The sequence below is a fragment of the Xiphophorus hellerii genome, chromosome 3 (genome assembly GCF_003331165.1).
Source record: "Xiphophorus hellerii strain 12219 chromosome 3, Xiphophorus_hellerii-4.1, whole genome shotgun sequence".
In the NCBI taxonomy this organism is placed as follows: Eukaryota; Metazoa; Chordata; class Actinopteri; order Cyprinodontiformes; family Poeciliidae; genus Xiphophorus; species Xiphophorus hellerii.
The window spans coordinates 28,192,899-28,208,776 of NC_045674.1; the positions used below are offsets into that span (position 1 = coordinate 28,192,899).

The 15,878-nt window shown below is 38.7% G+C and overlaps 1 protein-coding gene across 4 annotated transcripts in view; it reads right to left on the reverse strand.

Moving 5' to 3' along the window:
- LOC116716835 (furin-like protease kpc-1) overlaps positions 1-15,878 on the reverse strand; it is a 228,998-nt gene that overhangs the window by 100,530 nt on the left and 112,590 nt on the right. For all 4 annotated transcript variants that reach the window (XM_032557721.1, XM_032557717.1, XM_032557720.1 and 1 more), the window contains 6 exons: positions 15,025-15,062; positions 12,969-13,048; positions 11,612-11,700; positions 7,788-7,960; positions 5,843-6,058; positions 4,234-4,337 (listed from right to left, as the gene is read on the reverse strand). In XM_032557721.1, the coding sequence (XP_032413612.1) occupies positions 4,234-4,337; positions 5,843-6,058; positions 7,788-7,960; positions 11,612-11,700; positions 12,969-13,048; positions 15,025-15,062 (700 nt within the window). The remainder of the gene's footprint in view (positions 1-4,233; positions 4,338-5,842; positions 6,059-7,787; positions 7,961-11,611; positions 11,701-12,968; positions 13,049-15,024; positions 15,063-15,878) is intronic.

Below are 15,878 nucleotides of genomic sequence, written 5' to 3' on the forward strand. Positions count from 1 at the left end.
GCATCACACGAGTCACGTGATCAAAAATCAGATGTTGCCACTGGTGCAAACCATGAAGAAGAAGATGGCAGGAAGTAGTTAGAGGATCATGACACTGCATGTTTTTTAATGACTTATCATGTGATCAAACTTATTCACATGTGACTTTTACCTACTTTCTAATTTAATGGAGACACCACTATTGCGAGATTCTGTTTTTTCAACATTAGCAGAATATTGACAAGGCTTTTCGGACATATGCAATGGAAACCCAGGATTGCTCAAATAGGAGACGACTTCTCAGGACATCAGCTCAGTTAGGCCCAAAATTATTCATACCTCTGACAGATTTAAATTTAAAACAATTTTGATTCAACCAAGAGAATTGTTTTTAAGGTTTCTGAGACTTTTATCCATTATTACCTGAAAAGGAAGAAGAGAAGTGGAAGACATTTAGCAAACGGCCTGGGGATGAGAAACAAACTGTGGACAGCTGTGTTGATGACTCTGCATGGTAACCCTGCTCTACTGCTGAGGCATGTAAAAGCCCCAAGAAGATTGTTTCTGATTGGAAAGGAGACAGGCATGTCTCGAAAATAATAAAATAGCAGAAACACAGTCAATGACCAATAAGAAAGACTTTATTGGCATTAGAGCAAACCCGTCTTATGATTGCTAACCAGCACTTTGCATGTCTTCACTCCTACTTTTGATCATTTATCTTTTGGAATGAGCTCCAGGCTTTTAGGACGGACGGTTTTCTTCTCATCACTCTAATCTTTGGTCCAAAACATTCATTTTACTTCCTAGTCAGTCAAAGTATGTTGGTAAAATAATTCAAAAAAGTGGTTAAAATCTAAACACGCCAAATGTTTGAATAATTCTGGGTACATACTCTAGTCTAGGAAATGCAAAGCCTTTTCCTAGGAGACTTTATGAGAGAGTATTTTTGGTGTACTAATTGAGATAATCACTCATTTAATCTTTGACTAAGACTAAAACAAACAGCATGTCATTTTGTGCTTCTAGCAGCTCGGCTCTTTTCCGCACACAGTGTGACGTCACCTCTACTCCTGCTTCAAATAACCACTGACTGCATCACAGCTGGAAAAGGTAAGACATATTTCGAATGCTCTTCTCATAGTTTTCTTTATCTCCTAAAGAAATTGTGTTTTTTTTTTATCATTTTCACATAATGTAATCAATGCAGCATGTTGTCTACTTTATGGGCATTAAAGATATCAGAAAGAGTAGAAAGAAACCAGACTGACTGACTAGGCTCTGGAGCGTTACCCTGCTCTGCCACCCCGCCACCAGCATTTGGTGGAGCCCACTTTTACAGCAATTAATTAAGCCACAAATCTCTTGAGAATATATCTCTGAGTTTGGCAAACCAAGACACTGGGATTTCTGCCCGTGTCTCACGGCAAAAACTGCTAAAACTCCTACGAGTTGGAAAGGATCTGCTGAGGCTGCTGTAAAGCAACATTTAAGTCACGTGCCTCCGAATGATGACTCGGCTTTGACATTGTCGATGATGAAAGGTAAACCGGTGCTGGAGCTTTAAGTCTCTGATTAATGTTTCAGGATAAATTACAAGATTTTTACTCAAAGGCAATAAAGTATGAATCCATTTCAGGAGGGGAGGATGGAAGAAAACCCAACAACTCAAGGATATAGACTATCACAGTAGAGAGGTTTTAAAAAAAAACTAAAGAGGTTTATGGAAGATATAGAGTTCACTCAGCTTGGACTAGATTGAATACTGTAATGTGAAACACAACCTTATTATAGATTTCCCTCATCTACATGTTCTCATCGAATTTAAGCAATTATACATATTTATATACACTTATGTCACAAGACATGTGACATCTAGTGTAACACAACAATTGATACAACATCTAATAGACAATTAGTACCCACCTCTTGAAAATTGTTCTTCAGAAGCTCTATGAACTTTAAATATATATATCTATATATACATATATATATACACTGCCTGGCCAAAAAAAAAGTCGCCACCAAAAAATGGTCACACTCTCTAACATTTTGTTGGACCGCCTTTAGCTTTGATTACAGCCGGCATTCGCTGTGGCATTGTTTCAATAAGCTTCTGCAGTGTCAAAGGTTTATTTCCATCCAGTGTTGCATTAATCTTTCACCAAGATCTTGTGTTGATGATGGGAGAGTCTGACCACTGCGCAAAGCCTTCTCCAGCACATCCCAAAGATTCTCAATGGGGTTAAGGTCTGGACTCTGTGGTGGCCAATCCATGTGTGAAAAAGATGTCTCATGCTCCCTGAACCACTCTGTCACAATGTGAGCCCGATGAATCCTGGCATTGTCATCTTGGAATATGCCCGTTCCATTTGGGAAGACAAAATCCATTGATGGAATAACCTGGTCATTCAGTATATTCAGGTAGTCAGCTGACCTCATTCTTTGGGCACACAATGTTGCTGAACCTAGACCTGACCAACTGCAGCAACCCCAGATCATAGCACTGCCCCCACAGGCTTGTACAGTAGGCACTAGGCATGATGGGTGCATCACTTCACCTGCCTCTCTTCTTACCCTGATGCGCCCATCACTCTGGAACAGGGTAAATCTGGACTCATCAGACCACATGACCCTCTTCCATTCCTCCAGAGTCCAATCTTTATGCTCCCTAGCAAACTGAAGCCTTTTTTTCTGGTTAGCCTTACTGATTAGAGGTTTTCTTACGGCTACACAGCTGTTCAATCCCAACCCCTTGAGTTCCCTTCGCATTGTGCGTGTGGAAATGCGTTTGCGTTCACAATTAAACATACTCCTGAGTTCTGCTGTTGTTTTTCTTCGATTTGATTTGACCAAACGTTTAAGTAATCACCTATCACGATCATTCAGGATTTTTTTCCGACCACATTTCTTCCTGGAAGACGATGGTTCCCCACCATCCTTCCAGTTTTTAATGATGCGTTGGACAGTTCTTAACCCAATTCTAGTAGTTTCTGCAATCTCCTTAGATGTTTTCTCTGCTTGATGCATGCCAATGATTTGACCCTTCTTAAACAGACTAACGTCTTTTCCACGACCACAGGATGTGTCTTTTGCCACGGTTGTTTAAGAAATGAGGAGTTACTCATTGCATCAGCTGGGGTTAAATAACTTGTTGCCAGATGAAAGATAATCGCCTATGCAGTACTTATCCAATAGGAGGCTTGTACCTATTTGCTTAGTTAAATCCAGGTGGTGACTTTTTTTTGGCCAGGCAGTGTATATACTGTATATATATATATACAGTGATGGCATAGTTAGTTTTAAAAAGTAACTTAAGTAACTTAGTTAGATTACTGATTAGTTGATTTGGAAAGTAACTAAGTTACATTAAAGTAACTTTTTAGATAGAAACTTATCTGGATTTAACTGACCGGGGCGTAATATGAGCCTCCTTGGACTCAATTCAAAGTCCATTGGTGTTTCATCTCATCTAATCATTTCATTGAGACTCACAGTAAGTACATACATGTATGAATATGTGTAGATGGACATAAGTTCAAACTGCTAAAGTGACTGTGAGATATGTGTAGTACAACAAAAATGCAGAACAAATGCACAAAAAGTGACAAAATCCAAGCAAGAAGAAAAGTTGTTGACTTTTCGGTTTGTTTTTTGGGTGCCTAACAGGTCACCATAGAAGTGACCTGTTAGGCACTACTATGGTGACGTTTCTATGGTGAAATTTTGTGAAGTTATTTACACTGTAACTCCTGGAAACGAGTATTTCTTTTTTTTGTTTCTATACAATGCCTCAAAGTGTGGGTGCTTATCATACACCATAAAAATAATTTAAAAAACAATCTTTTTTTTTTTTACATTGTTTATCTTCTATATTTAATGTTTTAATTAGCAAATACAAAATCAGTCTCAATCTTCCAGCTAGGAAAAAGAAGAGAAACATAATTTTATAAGACACAAAACATTTTTTTTTTGCAGACCGCTTTGGTGTCAGGCCATTACCATATTTTTTTACCACTTAATGTAGAAAATAGCTCAATGAATGACTAATAATATACATATTTGTTGGTGTTTCTCACTGTATATCAGCAGTGAAATGCAAAAGAGTGGTGCAAACAAATACCCATATATCTGAGAAAGACCTACTAGAGGTCACATGAGTACAATCCATCTTAGCCTGCTTCCATCCCTGCCTGTGTGCTTCATCATGATACTATACTGGTGTGCAGCATCAGAAGACTGACTGACACTTACTTCACTTCCAAAGCAAGAGCCAGAATCCCTGCAGCAATCGGAGCGGCACTGGAGGTACCTGGGAAGCGGGTGACACACCCATCTCCAGTGTTGGTCACAGTCACCTTACGAAAAACAAAACAGATGCGGGTCAGGATGCCACATCCAATCCTTCTATCTATTACCAGGGATCTGGTGCATTCTTGGTCAAAATATCTTTATTTTGTGAAGTTATTCACAGTGGTTAGAGCATCCAGAAAAAAAAATACTCTACTCTTACTAAAGTAAGAGAAACCCAGGAACTAGGTAACAGACATGGCATGAATTTACTAATCCAAGCTCTTACATGTGTGGGTTCTTTCTACAGGATTTACACTCTTTATAGATCGAGTTCCCATAGAGTACCATTAGCTGCATTTCCATTAATCATAAAATAGCGCAAGTTGAAATTGCAAAGAGAAATGTATTTCATTTAAACAGAGCAATTTCAAAAGTACTCGGTTTTTGATTTAAAAAAAAAAGTTATTGATAAAAATTTTCTGCACTAGGATGAGGTGGTTTTTCATCTATTGAAATAGATGCATTTCACAAAACTGCAGTAGAAATTTTTTTTTTCCCGCATCACGTGATCAACAGCCAGCTGTTGGTTACCGGCCAAATGACAAAGAAAACGACAGGAAGCAGTAGGAGGACGATGGTTTGTTTTTGGGGCCTTTGAATGATGAGCAGCTGGCTCCACCAGAGCTCTCACAGCATCACGCAGTTCATAAAATATTGTGTGTCATTCTAACGTGTCGAATCCATAACTCTTGTGTAAAATTGCCAACTACAATTTACCCAAAACGCCGCATTCGCAGCCGCTGCCAGGTAGAAGAAGCTTGTTGCTCCAGCGCCTGAATAAGACGCCGACGTCTCCTCCGATGGCTGATTTTTAATGACTTATCACGTGAACTTTCTTATTCACATGTGATTTTAGTTTCATTTCTTATTTAATGGAAACACCGCAAGTCCAAAACTGTGGGGGTTTTTTTGACATTAGCAGAATTTAGACAAAAGATTTGCACACAATTGTAATGGAATAACAGCTATTGTTTGTGATCCTTCCCTCTCTCAGTAGCAAATGTAAAACAATTTTCTCCTCACGTTAATAAAAAAAAAAAAACTTATCATATCCACCTCCGTCCAAAGGAGGAGTTCAAAAAGTGCATACATCCCACTAGAGCAAAGTGTTAACGCAGTGATAAAATTGGCCTTTCAGTTTCTCCAGTTCTGGAGCCGGCGAGACATTTTCTCTTGGTTTTTTTCCCCGTGTTACATCCGCCATCAACACTTCGGCTCCTTCCTCTCCCTTTCTCAGCCACTACAGCCACTCTTTACCTCCAATTAACACTCGTTTCTGTATGTCTTCGAGAGTTTGCCCGGCAATCACCCAGGTCATTTGGCAGGCCTCGATAAATATCACACCAGCGGCTGCTCTTTAACAGGATTCTCTCTGCTCAGAGCAGCCTAAAAGTCACGCTGCTGGTTCACACACACACACACACCCACGTGCACCCCCACACACACACCCCTACAGTCATTAGAGCCAGACACTGCTGTTAGACGTATTAGAAGGTATTGACACACTAACCAAAGGTAGCGAGTCTCCCATGTTGGAACCTGTCAGGGTGACGGCCATCACTCCAGGGCAGGGTTCACCGAAGTAGGCGGGCTTCCCGGTCCGGACGACGGCTCCGATGGCGATGGTGTAGATGGAGTTAACGTACCCGTCTGCACCACAGTGATCACGCTGCGTTCCACCATTACCCGCCGCCCACACAAAGATGCTGCCCTTCCCACGTCGGCCCTGAAGGAAGGAAAATGTTGACTTGGTTAAGCATCTGTCCATTTGCCACCCCGTTCATCCATCTGCTGCCACTTAGCAGCTCTTCCTTTAAAAACATCAAAAAGTAGAGAGTTATTTTCCACATTAGAACGCAAGAACGGTTTTGTTTTGATAAGATGCCTTTTTTTGTTGTTGTTGATATTAGTACATCATACCAATACACCAAACTCAATGGATGCGATCATTTTGTCCTACAAGTCACTGCGCTAGCAGCCAGAAAAAAAGGAAAGCAAAGGAATTTGTGCGAGTTCAACGATGATGAACGGTGATAGCAAACATGGGTTAAATTGTCTCTTTAGTAAAACGGTTGGAATATCAACATGGTGTGGTCAGCATGAGGACACATAGGCAGCCTGAGGTCAGGTGTCCATAACCTTAATCTTAGATTTTTTATACGACTTTACAGTTGGTGTTTAGGTATTGTCAATAATGTCCTCCAATAACAACATACTTACCTAGTCATACTTTCACATTTAATATCAACTTTAAACATCTCCCTCAAAAACACGGTAGATGGGGCGTGCTGTGGTGGCGCAGGGGGTTAGCACGCCCCACGTTTGGAGGCCTTAGTCCTCGACGCGGACGTCGCGGGTTCGACTCCTGGTCCTGACGACCTTTGCCGCATGTCTTCCCCCCTCTCCTTCCCTGTTTCCTGTCAGCCCACTGTAGAAAAAATACGAGCCACTAGCGCCGTAAAAACTCTTCGGAGAAAAAAAATGGAAAAAAAACCCAACACGGTAGATGGCTGCCGAAGCGTCCCCGCCAATGGGCTTAGCAAGTTTTCTGGGGAAACACCCTGAAAACCACATGATACATAACACCAGTCTGCAATGGCTAATGCTGCTTCAGTAAACACAGTGCATCACAGGTGTTGTGCAAGAGGCTGTGTAGACACAAACAAGTTATTTTTGTTATGGTAAAAAAAAAAAAAAAAAAAAAAAAAACATAGCTTCAGCATTCATTGCATCTAAATGGTAAACATGTTGCAGCAGCAGAGTCGTCCTCCAGGCTAACGTCCACGTTTCTAAAGAAGGGTTTTTCTTCCAAGAAATTACTTCCTGAAACATTTGAAAGCTGAACAGCGCTTTGCACTAAATAACAAATTGGAAACAATAAAAAGCTTTGTTTCTGAGCTCTCAGGTTTATTAATTCAATAATTCAGCAGCAAAACTAGTCTTTGAATGGAAAATGTTTCTTTTGCCAACGACTGGTTTTCAATTAAAATGTGATCAAGTACACTCAATTAATAACATTTAACTCCATTAAAGATTTTAATCGGGTCTCACCGCCAGTTTTCAGCTGAAGCATGTTGGCTTGTTACAGCCAGTCGACCCTCACAGGAAAATATAAACATAAATCTGAACTCTGCTCTTTTTATGCGACATCTGTCTTGACAAGGGGAGAGTTTTTATTTAGCTCAGTTATTCAACTCATTCAGCTTTTCCTTTGGGGAAGAACGAAGAGACGTTTATATATTGATTTAGGTTCTTTTGCTTGTTTTGTGATTTCTTACTAAAAAGCGGCAAAGTGGTTTTAATTTCCCTAAAATGTACCACTTGCTTTAAGAGAGATGTGTAAAGTTGTAACAGATAAAGCAAAGAGAGGCAGTGAAATGTAATTGCTCCTCGTTTTCTGGGCTTTCGGTGTAACAGGCAATAAGAGGAGGAAGCTTGGGAAACGAAAGCCTCGCCTTCTGAGTTCCTAGCCGGAGGGCTCGCTCCGTCAGGCGGTGCGGCCCGTCCATCTCGGCCCCGGTGTCCCGCGGGCCCCAGCTGCAGACGTAGATGTCGATGAAGTGCATGTTGTAGGTCAGAGCCGAGGCCTCCATGGCGTCCGTGACGACGCCGTCCAGCAGACGGATACCTGGACCAATCAGAAGCAGTTGCACAGATCAGGATTTTGATGGAATTTTTAAAAAATGTCAAACTTCCCGTTGTTTCAGTACAAGAATCCCCATTGTTTACGACCACAAAATTATTAGCTGCAGCATTATTACGAACCCTCGGGAGGCAGAGCAACAATCCACTGTTGTAATCTGAAATAAGTGGATGACAACACCGTTCCAGGCACCTGTGCAAAATGTTCCTTGCGATCTAATTAAACCTGAATAAAAGAGTTGATGTGCAATTCATATTCATGTGTTTTGAAAAGACTGAGTTAGGGTACAAATAATGAAGCAGATGAAATGTTATGATATTTCTTAATGATGCCTTTTTCATGGATCTCTGCGAGGTGATTTCAGCGGTTTACTTTAGAACCTACAATAGTAAAATCAAGTCAGATGTGCATTATTTAGCAACGGCTTGGCTTCTTTCGCCGCATTTAAACAGCAAGATGTTCCCTCATAAACTGTGGCTGGCACAGCGTCCGTCCAATTAGAGGCTGGAGATGGAACCGAGAGCCGCCGCCTTCGGATGGACGTGGAGAAAGCCCAGGCGCTAAAGGGGAGAACACTTTTGAATTATAAAGGCAGTCGGTGCCATTTTTGCCTGCAACACCGCAAACTGTCAAGTTCACTTCTGTATTGACCCTTCGCATGTGTCATTACGCTCTTCGGAGAGCGGCCCACTCCGCCGCGACGGACTCCAAAACAACCGCTGCTGGTCAAGCAGAGAGTTGGTAGCCTCATATCACTTTTATTCCGTTGGTTTATCTGTAAAAAAAAAAGTTGTCAAATCAAAATATTTGTTTTCCAAAACAAAGATTTTGATGGAAGAATGCGTTGAGATTTGAGAAAGCCAAACACAAACATCTGAGCCAAAGTAAGGTTATTATAGTTAACTAAAACTAATGGAAATATACCTGAAATTGATAAAAACAGATTTGTTAACTAAAATTAGTAAGTAGAATTAACTGGAACTACATCATGGGCTTATGAAACAAACTAAAACATTCTGAAATTATGGATATAATATCCTTTTGTGCTTATGAATCTATTTATTAGCCTTTTGAACTGATGTGAAATAGATTTTTTTTCTTCCCAAACACAATGAGTTTACATCAGCTTTCGGCACATTACACCTCTCCATTCTCCTCACACTAGTCTGCAAAATGGCAGCTGGAATAAAACACCAGTCACTTAGTTGTTCAACAATAATTGAACATATTTTTTGAAAATTGTATCTTCTATTATGTATTCTGTTGTGTAATGTACACATAATCACAACCTTTTTGAATTTTGTACCTAAAAATTAACAAGAGTATTAAAAAAAAAAACTAAAACTACTACTATAACTAATTCAAACTAAACTAAAGCTAAACAATATTGAACTAATAAAAACTATCTAAACTATACAGTCACAAAACTATTACAACCCTGGGCCAAAGACAAAAAGACGTGTGTGGCAGAAACAACACTGTTTGTCCTCAAAGACACACCGTACTCAGTAAAACAACTGAAATCCCTTCCTTCGTAGGTTTGTACAATATAATTCTAAGCAGTTTTACAAAGAGCGACAAACTTTGCTGGATGTCAGACAACATGGCCCCCGCTCTCAGTAGTGCCTCTTCCATGCGGGTCTTTGCCCTTCATCTCCTCAGCGCCAGACTCTGTTTATGACCCGACAAGGCAAAACGAAGACTAACTGTGGAAACATATTCCTGGTCTCGCCTCATGAAGGGTTTCCCGGTTTTTTTTTTCTGAGTTCTGCAAAATGCTTTCTGGGACAAATGATTGAAGCGCACAGACAAAAGACCCCAAGCTCAGAGTTCAAATGTCAGAGTTCAGCTGTAGGATGCATCTTGTTTTCTATTTTCATGCTCTCAGACTGACTGTGCTAAATTCGATTAGAGGTGTGAGAGACGAGGGCGTACCTGGAAACAGGATGCATCGGTAAACTGAAGACTTATTGTCTATCAAATGGATATACATCAGACATACAAATATAGATCACATGCATATCAGGAAAAACTACAGATATTAAAAACTATAAACGTTAAAAAAAAAAAATCTTTCTGACAAGCAAGAACTTTGTTTTTGTGGGGAAAGAAATAGGCATGGGTCAAATGATAATAAAACAGACTGAAGGGAATATCTGTTTTGAGAAAATAATTTAAAAGTTTTATTTACATTTTATTTTTAAAAATGGCAAGTTGAAAGTGATTTATAATTTTCTCCTGCTCTGGCTGAGTGGTTCAATATTGAATAAAATAAATGTGTGGTTATTAAAGAGCAATTTTTAAAAAATGTATTATTATTATTATTTTTTTTTTTTTTTTTAAGATTCACACCCCCCAAAAAACATTAAACTTTTGTGACAAATAGGACAGATACATTTTCTTCTGCAGGGTGTTGATATACAGTATGTATATGTAGAAAATTATGTTTGAGGAAAGGCCCATTTTCAAACTAATGACAAAATAAAGAAAAAAATGTAAATAAAACAAATAGAAAGACATTTTTCTGACTGCCTGAAGTTAAAACAGTACAATCTTCTCTTGTTTTAGCATAGTTAGAATTACCAAAATTACTTCTATTTGATAAACGCCAGAAGACTTGGAAAAAACATGTTAGAGATTTTTTTGTAACTTTTATGACCCTGTTATCTATTTTAAAAGACAGCAATCTCTCATACTGATCAACTGTAAAAAAAAATTAATTTTAGGAAAGTTAAAAAATCTCTAAAAAAAAAAAAACCCAAAAAACATCATCACTGAGTTTTATGACATTTAACAAATAGAAATAATTTTGGTCATTCTCACTAACCTACAACAAGAAAAGTTTGGTCTCATTAAAGTTCAGAGAGTGAGAAAAAAAAATGCTTGTGTGTCTTTTTTTTAATTCAATGTGTTTAAATATCTGGTTTCAAATGTGTTTTATATATTTTTTTGTCATTAGTTTGCATTGCAAAAACACAAAATCTTACCAAGTATTTTTTGTCTAGTTTCGAGTGCAAATGTCTTAGCAAACTTAAAATAAGACAAAACCAACTTACAAGTAACTTTTCAGCAAGTTATAGAAGCTTGTTTTAAGTAAATAATTCCTCAATATTGATGAAAAAGTTCTAGTTCCACTGGCAGACTTTCTAAACGTATAACAAGACCTTTTTCCCAATTTGTCTGCCAATAGAACCAATAATTTTTCATCAATATTAAGGAATTAATTACTTAAAGCAAGCCTCTATAGCTTGCTGAAAAGTTACTTTTAAGGGAGTTTTGCTTTATTTCAAGTGTAACAAGATACTTACACTAGAAACCAGGACGATTTTGTGTTTTCGCAGTGAGAAAAATGTGTTTCTGGTACTTTTAGTGTCAATGTTGTGGAAATTCAATGCAATTACTTCATGGAAAACTGTTAAAACATTAGCAGAGCCAAAGCGTTACAGGTATATTATACGTCTAAATATTCTTTCGCTGCATTGCCAAGTCATACCAGCAATAATAACAGAGCGACTCCGGAACATAACAAGTATTTCTGAGAAAGACTCGGCTCCCATGTTGTATTCTTGGCTGGTGCGCTGCACCCACAGTCAAACTGCCTCCCATTGTCTCCTAAAGCTGGACCGCTTTCCTCACCTCCTATCCTGGCATTGAAGGCGATGCCCACACCGCAGTAGGAGTTGTTGGCCTCCATAGCAACTTCACCGGCACAGCGCGTGCCGTGACTGAAACAGAGCGGGAATGAGATGTTAGCCACACACCGAGACTAAATAGGCAGAGATGAGACTCTTCTTCTTTATTGGATGTTCTGATCTGAGCACGCATGGTAACCGTGCCAGGACAAATGATTACGCACGGGTACATGTTGATTGGTTCAGATCAAAAGAGGAGACGAGGATACTGGGAATTTCTTCTTGATCAGAGAAAGAGAGAAAAAAAAAAAAAAAAAAGATTTCCGCTGGTCTTAAATTACAAGCGATGCTTCATAAATTGATCAAATGTGTTAAATAGATACAGTGCCTCGCACTTTGAGTCACTCTCACTTTTTATTGTATTCTTGCTACAATATTCTTCGTATATTTGAGGGGATTTTATGCGATCGACCAATACAAAGAACCGAGTACGTTAGGAGCCACCCCACTGCTGCCAACTCAGCAACTTTGTCAATATTTTTAACGACTTTCCAGAGAGAGAGAAAAAAAACAAAAAATAGCATCAACCAAAATCAGAATCTGCATATCAGGGTTTTTAAATATCGGCGATCTTCCAGAAAACTGCAATCAGTGCAAACCTATTGTAGACGTATTCAACCAGAGCTACAGTGGGATGGCTTAGATCAAAGTATGTTCTGTTGAAAGTATGTCCCAGTCAAAGTCCAGACCTAAATCTAACTGAGAATGTGGCAAAACTTTAGAATTTCAGTTGACAGATGTGAAAAAACTAGACATAACCGTTGGCTGCAAAAGGCTGTTTCAACATCTGGTGATTCATGGGGAAATTAGTAAACCGTGAAAAACCGCGCTTTTTTTTTTTTCTGCCACTCGTCAAGTTCACACTTAGCCACATAAAATACATTGAGGCACAGCAAGGCTCTGCAGATACATGTCGTCACCTTCCGAAAACATTGGTCCAAGTCGTTATTTTGGCCAAGAGCGACTTTGTCAAAAGAAAACAAAACAAAAAATATCTCCACCTCTTTATTTCAAAAAGATGTTTTAGTCAAAACAAAAATTGGCAAAAAAAAAAAAAAAAGACCAGCCATTATTTTAGGAAGGCGACGACTTTAAACTTGAGAGCCTCAAACAATCATTTGTAAAAGTCTTCCTCTTGTCACGTTATCTGGTTTCGCTGCTTATTTGAACCCCAATGTAGGCACTTTGTACTTTTTGCTTTTAAGACGGCTACAGCTGACTTTGAGTCCAAAATAACAATAATAATAATAATAATAATAATAATAATAATAATAGAGGAACATAAGAACAACAATCACTACCTGTTCTCCTCATCTCTGACAGGCATGGGATCATGAGACAGACCGTGCGAGGCCCGCAGGTCAAAGCTGGCGAGGGCCTCCTGCAGAAGCCGGAGAGAAAACAAATGAAGTGCGGTGCGGGACCGAACAGCTCTCGACACGAAACATCAGAATGACATGACAGGAAATGAAGGAATCCCTCAGAAAAAAAAAAAAAAAAGAAACTCTGAATACTAGCACTTGTGTTAGTCTGTCAACATATTTCCTTTGACTGACGGCAGTCGCTTGTCACTGCCGGTGCAGTTTATATGCGATCTGCCTTAAAAAAGTGAGCATAGCCGAGGATCTGCGTATAGGCTCAACGGGAGGACGAGGAGGAACGTCCTGGCAGCTCCCTCAACAAGAGCAATTATGCATCTCTCTTGTTGCAACCAGGCTTATCCATGCCAGACAATCTGCTCTGACAAAGTACAAGTTGGCCTGCACGCTTCCAACTGCCTGCGAGATTATAAATGACAAGGCAGCAGCAAGCGGCTGCAGCAAGCGACACACGCGCTCTACGGCAAGCCTGAAGAACATCAGGCTAACGGCTTCACGTCTCTCTGGGAGACGGGGATTGTTTGTGTGTCTGGGTCAAAGTTCTGCAGCCTTTTCAATGCAGGCAGGCGTGTTGTTGCTCTCAGTCTGGTGAAATAAAAACATGTTTTGAGTTTACAGGATCTTTAAAAAAAAATTAAAAATGAAGAAAAAAAAAAAGACAACTTGCATGTTTTGATAAACATCTACAGCAGGAAATTTGTTGTTGTTTTTAAAGAACTACAGTTTTATTATTTTAAAATAAACTCATGCATAAAACTTTTGCAAGTAGTGGAAGGTTTCATTTTATATTATGGGATATTGACAGTGGAAAATTGTTACTTTCCTTAAATAATGGCCTTAGTCTTTTTTTTTTTTTTTTTTGCCAAAAATGATTTTGGCAACAAAAATAAATAAATCGCTTTTTTTGTGACTTTAAATAAGGTTTAAAAAAAATCACCATCTCTTTCATTCCAAAAGATATTTAAGCAAAACAAAAAAAACCAATGACTTAGACCATTGTTTTTAGGAAGGTGATAAAATATAAAGAAGCATATAGTTTCCCATAATGGCAAGAAAATTAAGTGTACTGTACAAACTGTCTAAAATTATTCCACGAAAAGACTGAAAAAATAGCTAAAAGCTGCGTTTGTATCTATATTTAGAAGCATTACTTGATTCTTATTCATTTTTAGCCAAAGTCATCACACTGAAAAAAGAGAATAGAGCTCCAATATGTATATATATATATATATATATATATATATATATATATATAGAGTTAATCTTTTACATGTAATTAAATCAAGTTTGCCAAACTTAATTTGTTGACTTTGTCTAACATGCCAGGTTAATAATATTTACTCACCTTACTCTACAACTGACAGCTAAACAAACCCTCAGCATGATGCTTCCACTACTGTGCCAGGTAGCTGGTACAGCTTTACCTTGACTCTATTCGGTCATTGTCTTGTTTCACGATAAAACATTCAAATCCTTGTTAGTTTTCAACTTTTCCCCCCCTTTTCTTAGCTCTTCTTTGTGCTTTTTAACATCCATTCCTTTGATCCGAGGTGAAAATTTGTGTCAGGTGGTTTGAGGCTTTGAGACAGTCTGATGTTCCAACGAGACAGTGGACTTTACACATTAACACTGGCTTTAAAATGGATAAAGTAGTCTAAAATTAAGCTTCTGGAATGGCCTCGACCTCTACTCTATTTAAAATGAACACACTTTGCTGAGCGGCCAGGTCAGTGCCAGGAAACCAACTCATTTAAACTCATTTGTGATAAAAAATGAAAGGTCAAATATCCAGACCGAATTATGCCAGGGCTATATACGCTCGAGGCCACAAAACGAGTTTTCCTCTTGAAAAAAATGACTTTCATTCAAGCATCAGTGGAGGGTACATGCACCCGTATTGTGTTGTTTTCCACTCGTCTGATTTGTTTGTTGTGTGATTACTTTTCATTTACATGGAACTGATGTTTGGTTTACTCACAAAGTTTTTCCTCAGGTCCTTGTTTGTGTGATCCACACCTAAAAAGATCAAGAAAACAATATATTAGAAACATTTTTGTAAGGCCGGATTAACTTCTCAATAACTTTCTGCCTTGTCGCGTCCCAGTAGATGATAACATTCCTGGCATTTTTAAAACGACGTTGACGCATCAGCGAGACAAAATCACTAACACGTCTGAAAACATGTGCGCCGTCTCTTTAAATATTTCAATTCAGTAAAACCTTCGGTTACACCCGTAAATATAGATTTAGGCTTACTTTGTTGTTATTTCACAAAGACATGATAGTGAATTTAGCAACAAAATGCCGTTGCTTTGCTGCCGGAGTACACAGAAAGAATACTGAAAAACTATAAGCGTGACTAAAAATACTTATAGATGCATAAATGTGTTAGTGGTGCGGGTAGGAAAAAAAATAAGGAGGAAAAAAAACTATATATCTCAGTATGAAAAGAAACTTGAAAAAGTTTTTCAAATAACAAATAAGCAGGATGAATACTAGTGTCCATAAAGAATAGGATGAGAAAGTGGAAGTGATTCTTTTTATGTTCAGTGAATCAATTAATATGTTATTTCTTTGTGTTGGTCAGCAGGATCGACAGCACGGAGTAACAATCCTGTGAGAAAAAACAAAACTTTTCTCTTTTTTTTTCTGTCCCAAACGTCCACGGCGCAACAATCTGGTCAAGAATTAAAGCGACGATTAAAGGAAAGCAGGATGACACCGTTTGGCGTCGGCTCATTCATTCTGCTTGTGCAGCCTCTTCCTCTGTGTGGAGGAATCAAAATCCACTGAAAGCTGGAGATCATGTTTATGAGATCCATGCCTAATTTT